Source organism: Papio anubis, chromosome 12 (assembly GCF_008728515.1).
Source record: "Papio anubis isolate 15944 chromosome 12, Panubis1.0, whole genome shotgun sequence".
NCBI classification, from domain to species: Eukaryota; Metazoa; Chordata; class Mammalia; order Primates; family Cercopithecidae; genus Papio; species Papio anubis.
The window spans coordinates 62,494,776-62,516,522 of record NC_044987.1 but is presented as its reverse complement, the minus strand read 5'-3'; the positions used below and the strand labels follow the sequence as shown (position 1 = coordinate 62,516,522).

Here is a 21,747-nt window from a genome sequence, read left to right as displayed (position 1 = left end):
CGGAGGCTGGGGTGGGAGAATTGCTTGAGCCCAGGGATCTGAGGCTCTAATGTACAATGATCATGCCTGTGAATAGCCACTTTACTCCAGGCTGGGCACCATAGTAAGACCCTGTCTCTTTAAAAAAAAAACAACAAAAAAAAACATGGATAAAGGCTATGAATAGACTTTTTCTCCAAAGAAGATACACAAATGGCCAAAGAGCACATGAAAATAAGTTCAACATTATTTAGCTATCAGGGAAATGGAAAATCAAAACCACATTGAGATACCATTTCATACTCCCTGGATGCTTTAATCAGAAAGAGATTATAAGTACTGGGAAGGATATGGAGAAATTGGAACCCTCACACACTGCTGGTAGGACTATAAAATGGTACAGCTGCTGTGGAAAACAGTTTGCTAGTTGCTTAAAAGGTTAAGCAGAGACTTACCATATAATCCAGCAATTCTACTTCTAGGTATACACTCAAGAGAAATGCAAACATATATTCACACAAAAATTTAAAGATGGATGTTCATAGTAGCATTATTTATAATAGCAAAAAAGTAGAAACAATGCCAACATTCATCAGCTGATGAATGGATAAATAATGTGATGTTTATACAATGGAATATTCTGTGGCAATACAAAGGAATGAACTACAGTACATGCTACAAAGTGGATGAACCTTGAAAGAATTATGCAAAGTGAAAAGAAGCCAGTCACAAAACACCATATATTTATGATCCCATTTATATGAATTGTCTAGAATAGGCAAATCTATAGATAGAGACAGAAAGTAAATTAGTGGTTGCCTTGGGCTGCAGAGAGAAGGGAGTGACTGCTAACTGGCTCATGATTTTATTTTGAGGTGACAAAAATGTTCTCAACTTAGATAGTGGTGATAGTGGCACAACTTTGTGAATATACTAAAAATCTCTGAATAGTACACTTAATTTTAAAAAATTTTAAATTGACAATTTATATATTTGTGTAAGTTTGTGGAATACAGAGTGATGTTATAATTTATAAATACATGGCCAGGCTCGGTGGCTCACATCTGTAATCCCAGCACTTTGGGAGGCTGAGGCGGGCAGATCACTTGAGGTCAGAAGTTTAAGACCAGCCTGGCCAACATGGTGAAACCCTGTCTCTACTAAAAATACAAAAATTAGCTGGGTGTGGTGGCATATACCTGTAATCCCAGCTACTCAGGAGGCTGAGGCGAGAGAATCACTTGAGCCTGGAAGGCAGAGGTTGCAGTGAGCTGAGATTGCGCCGCTGCACTCTAGCTGGGTCAATAGAGCGAGACTCTTGTCTCGGGAAAAAAAAAAAAATATATATATATATAAATACAATGTGGAATAATTAAATCAAGCTAGTAACATATCGATCATCTCAAATACTTAACATTTTTTGTGGTGACTACACTTAAAAATTCACTCTCAGCAATTTTGAAATATACAATATTCTGTTATGAACAGTATTACCCATGCTGTACAATAGAACTCAAAGAAAAAAAAAATTCCTCTTGTCTGAGATTTTGTACAGAATAGTACATTTTATTTATTTTTTTAGAGATAGGGTCTTGTGCTGTCACCCAGACTGTAGTGCATTGCTGTGATCAGGGCTCACTGCAGCCTCAAACTCCTGGGCTTAAGCAATCCTCCTTACTTAGCCTCCCAAGTAGCTGGGACTACAGGCACATGCCACCACGCCTGGCTAATTTATTTATTTATTTTTTGTGGAGTTGGGTTCTCGCTGTGTTGCCCGGGCTGGTCTCAAATTCCTGGCCTCAAGAGATCCTCTGCCTCAGACTCCCAAAGTGCTGGGATTACAGGCATGAGCCACCATGCCCAACCTCAGAGTAGCACACTTTAAATGGATGAATTTTATGGTATGTGAGTTAGATCTCTGTAAAGTTGTTAAATAAAGAGTCAAGTGTACAGATGCATATGGCTGTAGATGCAATTTTTGAATGTGAGTGCTGGGATGTAGTAGCAGTGCTTCTCAAACTTTAATGTACATATGAATTACTTCAGTATTTTATTAAAATTCAGATTCTGACTCAGGAGGTCTGAGATGGAGTCTGCGATTTTCTGTTTCTTAACAAGCTCTCAGGGTACTCTTGGTGCTAGGCTGTAGACCACACTTAGCAAGGCAGTAGAAGATGTTTCTTCAGTAAATGTGGTCTGTCTAAAGAGCCTTCTAGAGACCAGAAGGATTTGGCCAGAGTTTTGTGGTAAGGCAGAATGTGGTTTGGTTAAAGAAAGGGCCTTAAGGAACAAAATGAGCAGCCTGCCTACAGATGCAGAGATCATAGAGTTTATGATATTTTGGGGGGACAGGAGACCTGTTTGTGGGCATACATTAGTGAATCGCTGAGTCTTTTGCACCTAAAAAAAATGTAGCAGTCAACTTCTCATCATTTTCCATCTTTGCAAAATTTTCTCTTGCTCTCTGCCTAGCATTTATTTTTGGTTTAACGTCTTTCAAATCTGGGCATGACTGGGGACCTTGTGAGATCCTAGTTGGGAGCGATTGGCTAGCATTAAGAAGCTGTAGGTCTTAGGAGTTAGATAAGGGCTCATGGATCAGTAAGTACCCTTACCTTGAGAGCCTTACCTAATTAGCCACCTGAGCTTTGGACAAGGTGCCTTCAGACTGGGTTAGTGCTTGGCCCCAAATGAATAAACTCCTTAATGAGAGAGCAAGTAAAGATGTCTTTCCAGATGGTACAGGTTAATTATAGCCATAGTTTATACCTTCCCTTATTTTTTTTACTTGAGCCAGAAGACTGGTTTGGATGTAACTTAAATAACCTTTTTTGGTCAGGAGGCAAATATTAAAGCCAGATCATGTCTTACTCTTAACATTTATAGTACTCCATGAAGTGCTAATGATCCTCTAAGCCTCAAGTCTAGTCTCAGCCTTAGTGCTTGCCCTTCTGAGCTGCTTTCCCTGAGGCTCTGACAGCATTGCTGTCCTCTGCTTCACCAACATTCAATTATCTCTATCCTCTTCTAGTAGTTTTAAAATATGTCCACTTTCCCAGGAGGAAAGGCAGTGAAATCACTTGATCACCTTAAATATACTTTATTCACAGCTCTATAATGAAGTCAGAAGTCTTATTTCTCTATTTTCTAGATGGAGAAACTAAGCCATAGATAGTAGCATGCTTGGTCCATTATGTCAAAGAGAGGCACCTTCATGCCTGGCCCAGTATTCCAGATTTTCCTAGTTTCCCCCTCATTGGATTTGCTTCCTTGAACAGGTAGTTGCTTTGTTTTGTTACATAGTTTTTAACATGATTTCCCTAGTGTCAGATGAATACTCCTTTCCCAGATGCTTGTTATTTTTCAAGTGTTTGTTTACTCTATACAATTTAAGCATCTGCAGGTGAAGTGCTGGTTTGTCAGCATACTTGCTTCCCTTAATAAAGAGAATTTTCTTCAATTCCACAAGTACTCATTGAGTACTTAATATGTGCTCAGCTCTGTGCTATTCTCCTTGAAAGACATAAATCAGTATAAAGTGTGTTTTGGCTCTGAGGGAACTAATAGGTTCATGGGATGGAAGCAAATAAACATATACAGGGCCAGGACGAGGGTGAGGGAAACAAGGTGCTGGGGTATAAACTTTAGAGAGCCATTCACTCTTAAGGTCATGCAAGTGCAGGATGGGTACCTGAGAGTGTGTACTTCCTTAAATTTTGAGCCCCAGGTCTCTTGCTTGCCCTATCCTGGTGCTAGAGACAAGCAGTTAGACCACTTAGAAAGGATGTCTAAGACAACATGAGACTGAATGACTAACATAGAACAGTACTTCTCAAATTTAATGTACATATTGATCACCTGGAGTTCTTATTAAAAGGCAGATTGTGATTCAGTGGGTCTGGAGTGGTACCTGAGATGTTATGTTTCTATCAAGCACCCAGATGATACTGGTACTGCCAGTCCATGGGCCACACTTTGAGTAAAAAAGAGAAATATCCATGCTGGAGAAAGGCGGAGGACCAAATTCCCTAGGCTAGGGAATCAGGAAAGTTGCAGTTGGAGCTGGGTTCTTAAAGGATAACTAGGATGTGGATAACCAACAACAACAACAACAATGAAAAATAGGGAAGGGCATTATAAGCAGTGGGAAGGGTATGCAAAGGCCCAGAGACAGAAATGGGTCCCACATGTCTTGGGACAATGAATAGACAGGCTTGGTAAGATGCAGGTCCAAATTGGAGAAGAAGAAGAAAAGAGTTTTGACATGTAGCTTGAAACCTGTGCGTGGATTGTTATCTAGAAGTGTGATTCATAATTGCCTGCTCAGGTACCTCCTATGTGTCCTCTCATAGTATCTGACCTCTATTCTTCTGGGAGATGAAGACCTGAGTCAGGGCACCTGAATAAATTCTGTGAGGCAGTGTGGATAGGAAAAGGAAGGAGGGATGTTGACTTCATTACCCAGATTGGTTAGGCAAAGTCCTGGTAAATTTATTTTTTGACTTAGCTGGGAGATGTAGAAGCTGGAAAGCCTGCCTTCAATAGTGATAGGCATTTCCAGTACACATACATAAAGGATGCCTGGTAAATACGTGCTTATTTGACTCAGTAGTAGAATGGAGTTCTACCTGTGTTATTATTTCAAATGTTCAACTTACGGTACTTTCCTGAAGTTATCAGAACAGTGAGTAAGAGGACCTTGAACATCTTAAGTACTAAAGGAATGGTTGTTGATTGATTTGAGTATTTCTAAGGCCTTGTCTCTCTTCTGTAGACCAGATCAAAGAACATTTTCAGCTCAATTCAGTATAAGAAGGCATTGAGTGACTTATGTACTGAGTACTTGGGTATGCTTGTGTATGACTGCAAGGAGGTAGAAGACTTGAGCCCTAAACTCAAAGAATATAGTATTACTCTAGAGCAGTGGTTTTCAATTAGGGGGATGCTATGGTGATGTACAGGACACCTTCCTCAACAGAGAATGAACCACCCCAAAATATCAGTAGTGCCACGGTTGAAAAACAAACTCTGAAAAGATAAGACTACCAAATAGAACCAGAACTTTGAGGTTGGATGGCTAGTGATATTATTAGTTGATAGCAGCAGGGCAAGAACTAAGTTCAGTTTGCCCGGGTCCAGTGTAGCCTAGTGGCTACCATAGGGCCATTTAGAGTCATAGGGTGTTATATTTAACTCTGTCTCCCACTAATCCTGATTGATACTTTTTGCTGTAGCTGCACTCAATTGCTTGTGTACTATGCAATTTTATTCCTTCCTGTCTATGTTAGTCCTTTTGCCTAGAACGTATTTCTCTTATTTCTTCTGGATAATCCACATCTCCTCCATAAAGCCTTCCCTAGTCTAAAACACCCCAGTTTGGGTTAAAAGATTAAAAGGCAAGGCACCTCTTTATTCTATAGCTAGTCTTTATTATGTAATAGATAAGTTTTCTGTTTATGTCTCTCTTTCTCACTAGGCTGTGAGCATCTTTGGAGTTAAGGATTCTTGTCTTCTTCTGCCCTTATTGCCTAGCACAGACGTGCAACACATTCAGTAATAGACATGAGCCAAACTAGGTGGTTAAAGAAGGGAGAGATCAGTGTGAAATAGAATGGTTGGTAAGGCTTCATAGAGATACTAAGACTTGAAGCTTCTCTAATTCCTTGAAGATACTGATAAATGTGTGAGCACCTTATATTGGCAGGCACAGTTTTAAGACAGTAACGGATTTTTCTGGTGGTGTCTTTCTACAGGTTGATATGTCAGATCTCTCTCCAGAGGAGCAATGGAGGTAAGTGTGGCGGTTCGGGCCTTGCAGTCTAGGAAGTGCAGGTTAACCCAGCTAATTGAGTGATACGTCTACCCATTTTGCTTTTCTGTCAGTAGGAGGCAGTGGCTCATGACCTGTAGGACTGGACTTTTGGGATCTCTCTAAGTACCTGGGTTGTTCTCTTAGTCTTGAATGTGTAAGTAGATGATTGGACCAAATCATCTATCTGGGTTTCAATACCATTTCTACAATTTACTAGCTATGTGATTTTTGAGCAAGTTACTTTACTTCTCACAACCTTACTTTGCCCCATTTGTAAAATGAGGATCATAACAATATCTATACCTCATAGAGTTGTGAGGATTAATATATGTGAAATTCTTAGAAGAGTGCCTGGCATGTGGTAAGCTTCCAGTAAGTGTTAACTGCTTCGAAGATGATTATCATTAACATCATCATCATTATCCATGATACAGGATGGGGAGCTCTGGTTAAGAAAATGGGAGATGTATCTTCTGTTCTCAACTCTGCAACTAACTTGTTTTGTAAATAGAATGAGTCAACATATATCTTATAATGATTTCTCATCAGTAAAAGGGTTTCAGAGTGCCTGCCCCGTGAACTTCACAAGGTGACTAACCAGTGAGGTGATATCAACCGTAGAATGTAGTAGAAAAAACCTATTGATTTTATTTAGATTTAACATAGAATGGCAAAAATACCTGTTCACATGACAAACCCAGTGTGATTTTAGGTGATTTTAAGCTCAGTATGCACCAGTTGTGTACCTCAGCTACCAAAATATTCTGAATAATTTAGAAGATGTTTGTAGAAATATACTATCTGCTGTAAGAGAGGTGGCAGTGCCACTGTGGTCTGCTCTGCTGAGGTCAAAAATATTTTGTTCTAAGCATGGCATATTATTAAAAAGATCTTTAACTGGATCATGTGTAGAAGACAACCCGGATTAATAGTCTTCATATCATGTGATAGGAATAGTGATTAAAAGATCTAGAACTGTTAGCCTCAAAGGGCACAGGAAAATAGTGGTAGGATAAGGATAGTTTTGTTTTGTTTAAATAACATCATGATAAATCTTTGAAGGGGTAGCATTGGGAAAGAAGAGCCCATATGCCTTTTGTTGTTATGGAGTGTGGGATTAGGTCTAATGGACTGAAGCTATAAGAAGATAGATTTTTTTTGTCTCATTGTCAGAAATGTCTTTAATACTCAAGGTATATTGAGAGGTAATGAGCTTTCTGTCCCTAAAGCATTGGCATTTTATTCATTTATAAGCAAATATTAGTACCTGCCCAGGTGTGGTAGCTCCCACCTGTAATCCCAGCACTTTGGGAGGCCAAGGTAGAAGGATCCCTTGAACCCAGCAGTTCGAGGCTGCAGTTCGTCCAGCCTGGATGACAGAGCGAGACTCTCTCAAAAAAAAAAAAAAGAATATATATATATGTACCTACAATGTGCCAGACACTGCTGGTTCTAAAATAGATTACCTTAAAAGGCATGTGTTCCCAGCCAGTGGAAGTATTCAAGCAAAGATTGCAAAAATGATTTTTGCATTGGGTGGGGACTTGAACTGGATGACTTCTCTGGTCTTTTCTAGATCTTTCTTTGACTTCATTTTGTGCATATCCTTTCACGTATATGTTGTCTGAGAACAAGAAACTTATCTCTTGCTATCTTTATAACTCCTCATAGCCCTTAGGTGTTTTTAAGTGTACTCTAACCTCTTAGCCTACTCTCACAGCAACTCTTGAGGCAGGCAGAAAAAATATGGACTCCTTTTGACAGATGAAGAAATTGTGATGTACAGATATGAGGTTAATTGGCCATGGCCATATAGGTGGGTGTGAATCTAAGTTTCCAACTCCGAATCCTATTATCTTTCTGTCAGATTCTCCCACCCAGGGTAAAGTTTTATATCAGATGAACCCTTAGGTGCTGAGGCTTACCGACTGGCCTTTTTTTTCCCACTCTGCCCACCAAGTTTTCCCCCCTTACATTTTGTTACGAAAAACTTTAAATACGTAGAAGAGTTGAAAGACTTGTACAGTGAACACCTTTATACTTAACTACCTGGGTTCTACACTTAACTTTTTGTTATATTTGCTTTATTGTTTATCTATAATTCATCCTTCCAGGTTATTTTTGCTGTTAATGTTTCACTGCCCATGGAACTTCCATGAAGATACCATTTATGTTGTCGTTTTCCTCCCTCCTAAATATCCTGGTGTAATGGGAATTGTATAAAAGCTTATGACTCAAGTTACATTTGTATTTGATTTTATTATTTATTTAAAATTTCCCACACTATCTGATGTATTTGATTTTCTCTCTAATTCTTCTCTTCTATTTCTTTTTTTTTTTTTTGAGACGGAGTCTCATTCTGTCGCCTAGGGTGGAGTGCAGTGTTGCAATCTCGGCTGACTGCAACCTCCACCTCCCAGGTTCAAGCGATTCTCTTGCCTCAGCCTCCTGAGTAGCTGGGATCACAGGCATGCACCACCACACCCGGCTAATTTTTGTATTTTTGGTAGAGACGGGGTTTTGCCATGTTGGCCAGGATCATCGCGACCTCCTGACCTCAAGTGATCCTCCGGCCTCAGCCTCTCAAAGTGCTGGGATTACAGGTGTGAGCCACCGCACCCGGCCTCTAATTCCTTCCTCATCCCTCTCCTTTGGATGACTGTGACCCAGAGTGGTAGTAGTGACTGTTCTTAGAGCAAGTTTTCAGCCAGTGTTGGCCGAGGGAATCACTTGCTGCCAGTCTTTAAGACCAGAGAATGCCAGCTTTAGATTAATAACATGTTTCTAGCTGTACTCTCCAATTACTAAACTTCCTTGAACCTTTGAGGAGGCTGTTTACCTGTGGATACTGATGGTAAAGTCACTGTTGGATTAGTATAAAGGTGAAGCAGTCCAGATTTTTTAGGCTTTAACTAGTCTTAAGGATTTCTGACCCTGGCAGAGAGGATAGAATGAATAAAGCAAGACTTTAATCCTGGAATCAGCATACCTTTGCAGTGTTACTCCTTTACTGCTGTCATAAATATCAGTGACTGAGAGTATGAGACTTTATGGCTATAACCTCTTTGGGTTACTTTCTCGTTCCAGCGTCAGGTTGAAATAGGCTTGAAATAGGCAATGATGCGGGTTTCTCCTGGGACCTCCTTCATGTTACGGGAACGATGTCAGCTGTTTCTGCCATGGGGGCAGGCAGCAGACCACTTAGCTCTAATTCCAATATCTAGGCTTGGTTGCTGGGGTCCGTAGAGCCTGTATTTTATCTCCACATGCCTGTCTGTTAGGGTGTGTGTCCTAGCCCCTAATTTGTGTGGTACCCTGTGGTTATGAAGCAGGGAATGTGTTCTGAGCTTTGTACTAGTGGGATATCCCTGGAAAGCACTGTCCCTTTATCACTACAGCATCCCTGACTTGATTCATCCCATGTGTTTGGCTTTCAGGGTCGAGCATGCACGCATGCATGCCAAGCACCGTGGCCACGAAGCTATGCATGCTGAAATGGTCCTCATCCTCATCGCTACCTTGGTGGTGGCCCAGCTGCTCCTGGTGCAGTGGAAACAGAGGCACCCACGCTCCTACAATGTAAGCCACTTTCCTTCTTCTTTGTCAGTCATCAAGAGACCCTTCCTAAGTATTCTAGGGCCCAGCCTAACCCAGGCCACATGGAGGCAGAGAAAGACAATAACAATGAACTTTATGTATGAATGATGAATAGTGTATTGGAGAGTGTGTGTGTCTAAGGGTCAGGTGATTCAGAGGGTGAAAAGGATAGAACATAAGACTACGTTCATAGGCAGAAAAGACAGGTCTTCCCTTCGAAACATTGTGGGACAGATTCATGAAGGAGATAATCATCAGAAACTATTCAATTGGAGAGAGCAAAGATCACTTGACTGGGAAAACTAAGCCTCTCATGAATCTTACAGGATCTAGATTACACTAATCTAAATTATTTTTAAAAAGGGCCCGGTGTGATGGCTCATGTTTGTAATCCTAGTACTTTGGGAGACTGAGGTGAGCAGATGGCTTCAGCTCAGTAGTTCAAGACTAGCCTGGGCAACATGCCAAAACCCTGTATCTACAAAAAATACAGAAATTAGCCGAGCGTGGTAGCCTGCGCCTGTAGTCTCAGCTACTGGGGAAGCTGAGAGGTGGGAAGATTCCTTGAGCCTGGGAGGTCAAGGCTGCAGTGAGTTGTGATCGTGCCATTACACTTCAGCCTGGGAGACAGAGCAAGACCTTGTCTCAAAAAAAAAAAAGAGAAAAAGAAAAAACAGTAATGGATGAAATGGGGGTGGGGGGGAATGACATACAGAAAACAAAATAGCAAAATGACAGAAGTTAATTCTTCCTTATCAGTAATCACTTTAAATATAAATGGATTAAATTCTTCCATTAGAAGACAGAGATTGGCAGATTGGTTTTAAAAATCCCCTCATTTATCGATATGCTGTCTATAGTAAATTCACTTTAGGTGGAAAGACACAAGCCAGGAGTGGTGGCACACACCTGTAATCTCACCTATTGGGGAGGCTGAGGTGGGAGAATTGCTTGAGCCAGGCGGTGCAGTAAACTCATAAATGAGTGAAAGCCCCCTTGGCATTTCTGGGCTTATATGTAGAAATATTTTAAATTGTATAATTTTGGCTAATCTGCAAATATTTTTACAACCTATTCTGAAGAAAGTGAGTATGCATATATGCACTGCAGTAATTTTCAATAAGAACTTTTTCCTTAAGTGTGGGATCCTTTCTTTAAACATTATCTTAAGGAAAAACTCAATCTGGAAAACAGTTAAGAGGCTGCTCTGCTTGATATGAGGTTTGGGTAACCCTAACACCCTTGCTTCCCCCTCTGAAATCTCTAGGACTCATCATAGCACTGTTAGAAAACCACTGATGTGTTATTCACTAGTTAATTCTTAACAGGAAACGTGTCTGTGACTTAATGAGGCCTGTTGTACTGGGAATGTGCAGTTTTCTCATTACTGCCACATCCTGTAAACATAATGCTAAATTTTATTGGTGAGAGGATATGCTAACATGATAGCACATCTTACACTGAGAAACTTAAACTCATATCTTTAGAAAATAAGAAATCTACCTAGGAGTGGAATTGCTAAGTCATGTGATAGCTCTGTGTTTAATGTTTTGAGGAACTGCCGAACTGTTTTCCACAGAAGCTGTATAATTTTCCATTCTAACCTAAAGTGGATTGGATTTTTCATTCCTCCACATTCTCATCAAGACTTCTGGCTGGGCGCGGTGGCTCACGCCTGTAATCCCAGCACTTTGGGAGGCCGAGGCGGGCGGATCACAAGGTCAGGAGATCGAGACCACAGTGAAACCCCGTCTCTATTAAAAATACAAAAAATTAGCCGGGCACGGTGGCGGGTGCCTGTAGTCCCAGCTACTCAGGAGGCTGAGGCAGGAGAATGGCGTGAACCCGGGAAGCGGAGCTTGCAGCGAGCCGAGATCGTGCCGCTGCACTCCAGCCTGGGCGACAGAGCGAGACTCCGTCTCAAAAAAAAAAAAAAAAAAGACTTCTTTCACTCCATTTTTTTAAAAAAATGTTATTTATTATAGCTACTTTAGTGGATGTGGATGTCATTGTGGTGTTGATTTGTATTTCCCTAATGACTAATGATGTTGGGCATCTTTTCATGTGCTTATTGGTCATTTGTATATTTTCCTTAGAGAAATGTTCGTTTAAGTCTTTGCCCAATTTTTGGTTGAATTTTTTGTCTTTTTGTTGGGTTGTTAGAGTATTTTATATAATCTGGATAATAGACCATTATCAGATATATGATTTTCAAATATTTCCTTACATTTTATCGGTTGTCTTGTCACTTTACTGGTAGTGTCCTTTGATGCATAAACAGTTTTAAATTTTGATGAAGTCCAGTATATCTATTTTTTTCTTTTATTACTTGTGCTTTTAGTGTCATATCTGAGAATCCATTGCCAAATCCAAGGTCGTAGAGATTTACCCCTATGTTTTCTTTGAAGAGTTTTATAGTCTTGGCCAGGTGCGGTGGCTCACGCCTGTAATTCCAGCACTTTGGGATGCCGAGGTGGGTGGATCACAAGGTCAGGAGTTTGAGACCAGCCTGGCCAACATGGTGAAACCCCGTCTCTAATAAAAATACAAAAATAGCTGGGCATGGTGGCACATGCCTCTAATCCCAGCTACTCGGAAGGCTGAGGCTTGAACCAGGGAGTCAGAGGTTGCAGTGAGCCAAGATCACACTACTGCACTCCAGCCTGATGACAGAGCAAGACTCTTTCACCTCCCGGACTGCAAAAAAAAAAAAAAAAAAAGAGTTTTATAGTCTTAGCTCTTACGTTTGGATTTTTGGTCCATTTTGAGTTTTTGTAAATGGTGTGAGATAAGGATCTAAGTTCGTTCTTTTGCATATGGATAGCCAGTTGTCCCAGCATCATTTATTGAAGAGATTTCTTTTTCCATTGGATGGTCATGGCACTCTTGTCAAAAATCAACTGATCAAAGATTACGTTGGTTTATTTTTGTACTCTCAATTTTATTCCGTTGATCTATATGTCTGTTCTTTTGCAGGTACCACATTGTTATGATTACTGTAGCATTGTAGTAAGTTCTGAAATTGGAAAGTATGTTCCTCAACTTTGTTCTTCTTTTTCAAGATTATTTCAGCTATTCTGAGTCCCTTGCAATTCCTTATTAATTTTAATATCAACGTTTCCATTTTACAAACAAAAGCAGTTGGAATTTTGATAAGGATTGGATTGATTTCTCTAGATTGTTTGGGGAAATGTTTCCATCTTAACAATATTAATCTTCCAGTACATGAACACAGGGTATCTTTTCATTTATTTGGGTCTTTAATCTCTTTCATCAATGTTTTGTAATTTTCAGTGTACAAGTCTTGCACCTCCTTTGTTAAACTTAGATTCCTAAGTATTTTATTCTTTTTGATGCCATTGTTAATGGAATTTTAAAAAATTTCCTTTTCGAATTATTCATTGCTAATATATAGAACTTCAACTGATCGTTTTCTGTTAATCTTCCAACTTTGCTGAATTTATTAGCTCTAATAGTTTTTAAAGTATTTTTTAAGGATTTTTTATATGTAAAATTGGTCATCTGAAAGTAGAGAGAGTTTCACTTCTTCCTTTCCAGTTGGATACTTTGTTTTTTCCTGAGACAAGGTCTTATTCTGATTGCCCATCCTGGAATGCAGTAGTGCAGTTTGGCGATTTTGGCTCACTGCAGCCTCGACTTCCTCAGGCTCAGGTGATCCTCCCACCTCAGCTTTCCAAGTAACTGGGGCTACAGGTGCGTGCCACACCACCAGGCTAATTTTTTGTATTTTTGGTGGAGAGAGGGTTTCGCCAGGTTGCCCAGGCTGGTCTCGCTCTCCTGAACTCAAGCAATCCATCTGCCTTGGCCTCCCAAAGTGTTGGGATTACAGGCGTGAGCCACCGTGCCTGGTCTTCCTATTATAAGCTGCGTTTTAGTAGGAGTTAGCAACCTCCTGTCAGGAATGTTGTGGAGGGGATGTTTGTGATTTTTTATGGAATGGTTGACTGGACGTCTTGAAGTCCTCCCAGTTAGCTCTGAAATCTGTATCAAATTGAATTACCCATAAGAGGTGAAGGCCTGTCTTCTTGTTAGAGGATGAAGCAGACCTGCCTAGAGACAGGATGAGGTTTTCATTCTGCAAAAGTTATGTATATTTGTTATAAAAAATTTGAATAATATAACAGTATGTGACATAGAAATCAAAAGTGTCCAGAGGGAACCACTGTTAATCAATTTGTTATAGATAGAAAAAATCTGCAAGTGTATGTTTATAAATTTTTAGATGTTTATGACATCCATTAGGTTCTGCAGCATTTTCCACCTAATACTCTCGCAAATATCTATCCATATTGGTGTGTATATCATCCTCTTAAACTAATGACTGCATAGTAATTTTGGTTTTTTTTTTTGAGACAGGGTCTCTGTTGCCCAGGCTGGAGTACAGTGGTGTGATCTTGGCTCACTGCAATGTCTGCCTCCTGGGCTCAAGGGATCCTCCTACTTCAGCCTTTTAAGTAGTTGGAACTACAGGTGTGAGCCACCACACCCAGCTCATTTTTTTTTTTTTTTTTTTTTTTTTTTTTTTTTTTTTTTTTTTGTTGCCTACTCCCACTGTTGCCCAGGTTGGAGTGTAGTGGCGCGATCTCGGCTCACTGCAAGCTCCGCCTCCTGGGTTCACGCCATTCTCCTGCCTCAGCCTCCTGAGTAGCTGGGACTACAGGCGCCCGCCACCGCGCCCGGCTAATTTTTTGTATTTTTAGTAGAGACGGGGTTTCACTGTGGTCTCGATCTCCTGACCTTGTGATCCGCCCGCCTCAGCCTCCCTAAGTGCTGGGATTACAGGCGTGAGCCACCGTGCCCGGCACCCAGCTCATTTTTGTATTTTTTGTAGAGACGGGTTTTACTATGTTGCCCAGGCTGGTCAGGAGCTCCTGGGCTCAAGTGATCCATCCCCTCGGCCTCCCAAAGTGCTGGGATTACAGGAGTGAGCCACCATGCCCGGCCTGCATAGTATTTTGGAAAATAGATCTAAAATAAAATTTAACTTACCTTTATCGATTGACTTGGTAATTAAAAGTTTATCACAGTTACAAGCAACAATTTAGTAAGCTTCTCATACATAAATTACCAGCATACCTGTGCAAGCAATTTTATAGAATACACTCCTAGAAATGAAATTGCCTGGTCAAAAAATGTATGTGTTTTAATTATTAATGGAACTTGCCAAATTGCCCTCCAAAAAAGTTATAGCTGTTATAGTTTACAGTCCATCAACACAGATTTACCAGAGCTGTTACCCAATGTTAAAGAAGGTGTAGAGAGTAGTATTTTTAATCTTTGTCAGTGTGATAAAGTGAAAATATCTGATTTATTAAGTATTTCTCTAAGAATTAGTGAGGTTGAGCATGTTTTCATGCTTAGTGGTTATTTGGTTTCTTTCAATTATTTGTTCATATCATTGACTATATTTGATACTTCCTTTTTTTTTTTTTCTTTTTTTTCTTTTTTTTTTTTTGAGACGGAGTCTCGCTCTGTCGCCCAGGCTGGAGTGCAGTGGCCGGATCTCAGCTCACTGCAAGCTCCGCCTCCCGGGTTTACGCCATTCTCCTGCCTCAGCCTCCCGAGTAGCTGGGACTACAGGCGCCCGCCACCTCGCCCGGCTAGTTTTTTGTATTTTTTAGTAGAGACGGGGTTTCACCGTGTTAGCCAGGATGGTCTCAATCTCCTGACCTCGTGATCCGCCCGTCTCGGCCTCCCAAAGTGCTGGGATTACAGGCTTGAGCCACCGCGCCCGGCCTTTTTTTCTTTTTTTGAGATAGAGTTTCCCTCTTGTTGCCCAGGCTGGAGTGCAATGGTGCAATCTCAGCTCACTGCAACCTCCGCCTCCCAGGTTCAAGCAATTCTCCTGCCTCAGCATCCCGAGTAGCTGGGATTACAGGCATGGGCCACCATGCCCAGCTAATTTTGTATTTTTAGTAGATACGGGGTTTCTCCATGTTGGTCAGGCTGGTCTCAAACTCCTGACCTCAGGTGATCCGCCCACTTTGGCCTCCCAAAGTGCTGGGATTACAAGCATGAGCCACTGTGCCTGGCCTGATATTTCCATTTTTATCAAAGTAATACATACCATAGTTCTAAAAGTCAGATAGTTCTACAAGACTTCAGAAGCAAAACACATCGGTCCCCTGTCCAACTCTGTCAGTGTCTGATTCTTCTGTGACAACTACTTTTATTAATAACTTTTTTAGTTCATTTCTGATACTTTTTTTGTTTGTTTTTAAGATACAGGATCTCAGCCTTTCACCTAGGCTGGAGGGCAGTGGCTCCATCATAACTCAATGCGGCCTCAAACACCTGGGCTCAGGCAGTCCTCCTGCCTCAGCCTCCCAAGTAGCTAGGACTACAGGTACACATCACCATGCTTGACTAATATATGTATGTTTACATTTTTTGTAGAGTTAGGTCCTGCTGTATTGCCCAGGCAGGTCTTGAATTCCTGGCCTCAAGTGATCCTCTTGCCTTAGCTTCCCAAAGTGTGGGGATTATAGCATGAGCCACCACAGCTGGCCTTGTGTTTTTTAAATAGCATGTTTTTACTGATGTATAAATTTCTACTTTATTATATTTAAATATAATATTTGTGTTTTTTAAATAACATGTTTATACTGATGTATAATTTTCTACTTTTAAATATTATATATTGACTTCCTACTTTGGAAGGTAATAATTATATGTTTTTTGTTGTTGTTGTTTTTTTTTTTTTTTTTTTGGAGACAAAGTCTCGCTGTGTCACCCAGGTTGGAGTGCAATGGCATGGTCTCGGCTCCCTGCAGTCTTTGCCTTCTGGGTTCAAGCGATTCTTCTGCCTCAGCCTCCTGAGTAGCTGGGACTACAGGCTCGTGCCACCACACCCAGCTACTTTCTGCATTTTTAGTAAAGACAGGATTTCACCATGTTGGGCAGGATGGTCTTGATCTCCTGACCTTGTGATCTGCCCACCTCGGCCTCGCAAAGTGCTGGGATTACAGGCATGAGCCACCGCGCCTGGCGGTAATAATTATCTTATACTGCTATACCTATACCCCTCACATACTACAAACATTTCCTCCTCCCAATTTTTAAATAAATATTAATTGTTTACATTATTAAGTACTATATGTAAGCATTATTCATAAGCTGTATTAGTCACAGCTTGAGCCATGTGGTATATTTGGTACATTTTCTTTCCGTTGCTCAGGTTTCTTTTGGAATGTTTCTTACTGATTTGTAAGAGCTCTTTATATGTCAGGAATAAGCCTTTTGACATATTTGCTACGGATATCTTTCCTCAGTTGGTCATTTGATTTTATTTGTAGAATTGGTAGAGAAATTTTTATAGACTAGATTTATGAATGATCTTTTTTTTTTTTTTTTTTTTTTTTTTTTAAAGACGAAGTCCTTTTCTGTTACCCAGGCTGGTGTGCAGTGGCGTGCTGTCCACTCACTGCAGTCTCCGCCTCTCGGGTTCGAGCAATTCTCCTGCCTCAGCCTCCCAAGTAGCTGGGATTACAGGCTCCTGTCACCATGCCCAGCTAACTCTTTTTATTTTAGTAGAGAAAGGGTTTCACCATGTTGGCCAGGCTGATCTCGAACTCTGGACTTCAAGTGATCCACCCAAGTGATCCACCTGCCTCGGCCTTGCAAAGTGCTGGGATTACAGGTGTGAGCCACTGCCCCTGGCCCAATTTATGAATGATCTTGTTGGCTAAGTACTCTATCTTTTGCTATTCTGTTTGGATGGCCCATCTTGCTATTCCTGATTTTCGATCTTGGTTCTTACAAAGTTCTTCTGCCTGCCTAGGCATATTTTAGGTAATAGCCATAGCCACCAATTTTACAATTCTTGTGGACCTCTCATTCTCAAATCTGCAGTAGGTTAAAGGTCAGTTCTAGGGAGGAGAAGCAGAGCATAAGTATAGTTGGGACATTACCACCTATGTAATTATGTAGACATAATTAATAACACTAGCTAGTATTTATTGTGTACTGTCTATTTATTTGTTCAGTCAGTAGATATTCGTTGATCCTTTCTATTCCCATGCTGGGGCTGTGCTCAGTTAAATTGTTTCTTTTGTGGAGAAACCACTTTGAAAAACAGTTTCAAACTGTTTTTAAATTAAACTCCCTATGATCTGGGAGTTTAATTCCTAGATATATGCCAGGAGATTTTGGTACACCCTCCTAGGATTTTTCTTTTTTCTTTCTTTTTTTTTTTTGAGTCAGACTCTTGCTCTGTTGCCCAGGCTGGAGTGCAGTGGCACGATCTCAGCTCACTGCAACCTTTACCTACTGGGTTCAAGCGATTCTCCTCCCTCAGTCTCCCGAGTAGCTGGGATTACAGGCGCCCGCCACCATGCCCAGCTACTTTTTGTATTTTTTAGTAGAAACAGGGTTTCACCGTGTTGGTCAGGCTGGTCTCGAACTCCTGACCTCAGGTGATCCACCTGCCTCGGCCTCCCAAAGTGCTGGGATTACAGATGTGAGCCGCCGTGCCCGGCCCCTCTTACGATTTTTCATAGCAACACTATTTGCAGTAGCAAAAACTTGAAAATGACAATACGTAAAGGTGAATGGGTAAGTTGTGATATATTCACATAATGAAATGTAACATAAAATAATACTTATGACATACTTATAAAAACAAAATATAAATAACTATAGCTACAAATAATGGTAAGGATGAAGCTTAGTGGTATAATATTGAGTACAAAAGATAAGCCTTAGAAGACCACTTATAAGTTGACACTTTTTATAGAAAGGTAAAAATAATGGAAACTTAAGTGGTATGTTTTCTTTTTTTTGGCTAAGTTTGTGTTATGCATAAACGGTATGTTTTAAAATTATGTATATGTGTGATAAAACCATATTTTACTTTATTTTGAGACAGGGTCTTTCTCTGTCACCCAGTCTGGAGTGTGGCGGCATGATCACAGCTCACTGCAGCCTCAACCTCCTGGGCTCTGTTGATCCTCCCACCTTAGCCTCCCAAGTAATTGGGACCACAGTTGTGCACCACCCATGCCTGGCTAATTAAAAAAATTTTTTTTCTAGAGATGGGGGTCTTCCTGTGTTGACAAGACTGGTCTCCAACTCCTGGCCTCAAGCAATCCTCCCACCTTGACCTCTCAAAGTATTGGGATTACTGGCATGAGCCACCGTGCCAAGACAAAACTGTATTTTACAAAAGCAAGGGAATACAATCAAGATTCCAGATAATGGTAACCTTGTATAGAAGAGAGATTGCAGGATAGGATAGAGAAGAGCACATAGCTAGATATAAGTAATTTTAGATGTTTTACATCTTAGGTTCATTTGTGGGTTCAGTATTTATCATGTTATTAAATAATTCATGTAAAAAGTAAAGAAATTATGTCATGTGGTACAGGATGGATGAACCTTGAAGACATACTAAGTGAAATAAGCCAGTCACAAAGAGACCAATATGATTCCACTTATATGAGATATCTAAAGTAGTCAAATTCATAGAAACAAAGTAGAATGATGGCTAGGGGGTGGGGGGAATTAGGGGCTATAGAGTTTCCATTTTGCAAGACAAAAAAGTTCTGGAGATCTGTTACAGAATAGTAACAGACAGTAATACATACCACTATTGAACTGTATACTCAAAGATGGATAAAATGGAAAATTTTTTGGTTTTTGAAACCACAAAAGTAGTTTTGGTTGACACAGTGGCTTACACCTCTAATCCCAGCACTTTGGGAGACTAAGGTAGAAGGATCACTTGATCTTAGGAGTTCCAGACCAGCCTGGGCAATGCAGGGAGACCCTGTTTCTTCTAAAAATTAAAAAATTAGCTGAGTGTGGTGGTGTGCACCTGTAATGCCAACTATTTGGGAGGCTGAGGCGGGAAGATTGCTTGAGCCCAGGAGTTTAAGGCTTTAGTAAACTATGATCACGTCACTGTACTCCAGTGTGGGTGACAGAGTGAGACTCTGTCATTTAAAAAAAGACAAAATAATAATAACTTTAAAAAATTAAAGTGGTCCATGCATGGTCTAATGATGAGAATGTTTATTAACCAAATAATTTGAATAATTTATTTTTTTCTCTACCTAAAGTTCAAAAATAAAGCAAGAAAGAAAGCAACTACCAAGACAGGGACTTACCTTACCTTAAGATACGCTATAAGAATAGACAAACAGACCAGTGGGACAAAATGCAGATCTCAGAGAGATAGATGGGAATTTAATTTACAATAAAGATGTAGCCACCAATCAGTAAGAAGGTATTCATTGTTAAGTAGATTAGTTGAGAAAACTGGCTCACCACAAGGAGAAAAATTAAAACTAGGTTTGTGCATAATACTGAATACAAAGGGGACTCAACATGAAGACCTAATTATGAAAGGTAAAGTTATGAAACTAATTTTTAAATGTAAGCAGACTGGGTGTGGTAACTCATGCCTGTAATCCCAGCACTTTGTGAGGCTGAGGTGGGCAGATCACTTGAGCCCAGAGGTTCAAGACCAGCTTGGGCAACATGGCCAAACCCTATCTCTACAAAAAATACAAAACGTAGCCAGGTGTGGTGGTGCATGCCTGTAGTCCCAGCTACTCAGGAGGCTGAGGTGGAAGGATCACTTGAGCCCAAGAGTTTGAGGTTGCAGTGAACTGAGATCATGGCAGTTCACTACAGTGTGGGTAACAGATGAAACCCTGTCTCAAAATAAATAAATAAACAAATTTTTCAAAATAAAAATGTAAGCAAGTAAGAAAGATTTGATAAATTTGATTTTATAAATTAAGGATTTCTGTTCTGTTAAAGATATGATAGGCAGAGTTAACTGATAACTGAATGGAGAAGAGATGAATAATGATTAAAACTGACAGTAGATTAATATCTATCCAGAGAAACTCCTACAAATCAACAAAAGACAGCAACTCCAACAGAAAAACAGGCCAGGGATATGAACATATTTACAGGAGAGGAAACCCAAAAGGCCATCAAGCATGAAAAGAGATGCTCAGAGTCATTAGTAATTAGAGAAATGCACATAAAAATATGAGATACCGCTTTTCATCTATTTTTAGGTTGGCAAAAACTAGAAAGCTGAATAGTGCCAAGTGTTGGCAAGGATCAGAGGCTATAGGAGCTTTTTTGTACTTTTTTGTGGGTATGAAGACTGGTACAGGCATTGTGGATAGCAGCATGGCATTGCTGAGTCAGAGTGAATATACACACCCTGTGACACATCCTAAGGGGACATGGAAGAGGGTGTTCACTGAAGTGTTAATTATGGCTGAACATTGGGGAGTTGGAGGCAATCTGGATATCTGTCTCTGAGGGAGTAAATAGGTAAAATGTGACGGATGCATATCATGAAATTGTTTTACAGTTAAAAGCAATACATTAAGTACCTGTAGGAACTTGGGAGGACCTTAAAAGCATAGTACTGAGAGGAAAAAGTAAGAAACAGGAAGATGTATAACACAATGCCAATTAATAAAAATATAAGCAGAGAAAGCAATAAACAGTTTGTATGAACAGGTACAAATAAAAATATACATGTGAAGCACATTAGAATGTCTGTGGGGTGAGGAATAGTAATGAAAGAATCAGGAAGACTCCCCAGAGAATGTTGTGTAAAGGAGAGGCACTGGGATTGTTGTTGAGCAGTAGAAACATGAACTGTTTGAAATTAGCCATTAGAGCTTTCAAAAAAAATGCCTCTTATGGCATGCCAAGAAATGATGGAATTAATTGATAAGGCTCTGTTTCTTTCAAACTGAATGAAACTTTTTGTTCTTCACTAGTGCAGGTTGGTGGTGCGTCCTTTTAGTGGGCATCCATGACCACTGAATGGAAAAACACTAGCTCTGTTCTCCTAGACCAAGGTTTCTCAACAGAGGAACTATTGGCATTTTGGGCCAGATAACTTCTTTGTTTTCTCGGGGGCTGTCCTGTATATTATAGAATGTTTAATAGCATCCCTACCCTCTATTCACTAGATGCTACTGACACCCTTGTCCACTTGTAACAACCAGATGTCTCCAGACATTGCCAAATGTCCCCTGGGAAACAAAATCACCCCTGATGAGAAACACTGTCATAGGCTCTAGAACCTAGAGCAACATGGATATTGCCAGCTATGAGACTGATGATGAGCAGGTATTCCAGTCCACTGAGAAGTATTAAGTTCTGTCCATAACTTAGAAGCTCAAGTCCAACCTTCACATTAAGAGAAATGTAGGCTGGGCGGCTGGGTGCGGTGGCTCATGCCTATAATCCCAGCACTTTGGGAGGCCGAGTGGGCGGATCAAGTGAGGTCGGGAGTTGGAGACCAGCCTGACCAACATGGAGAAACCTTGTCTCTACTAAAAATACAATATTAGCCAGGT

At 40.4% G+C, this 21,747-nt stretch overlaps 1 protein-coding gene across 2 annotated transcripts in view; it reads left to right on the top strand.

The window, feature by feature from the left end:
- Positions 1 to 21,747, top strand: part of RNF121 (ring finger protein 121) — a 68,401-nt gene that overhangs the window by 21,204 nt on the left and 25,450 nt on the right. Inside the window, exons 2-3 of one of the 2 annotated variants that reach the window (XM_003910354.3) lie at positions 5,733 to 5,770; positions 9,229 to 9,370. In XM_003910354.3, the coding sequence (XP_003910403.1) occupies positions 5,733 to 5,770; positions 9,229 to 9,370 (180 nt within the window). The remainder of the gene's footprint in view (positions 1 to 5,732; positions 5,771 to 9,228; positions 9,371 to 21,747) is intronic. The other variant, XM_031653225.1, reaches the window with a different exon arrangement.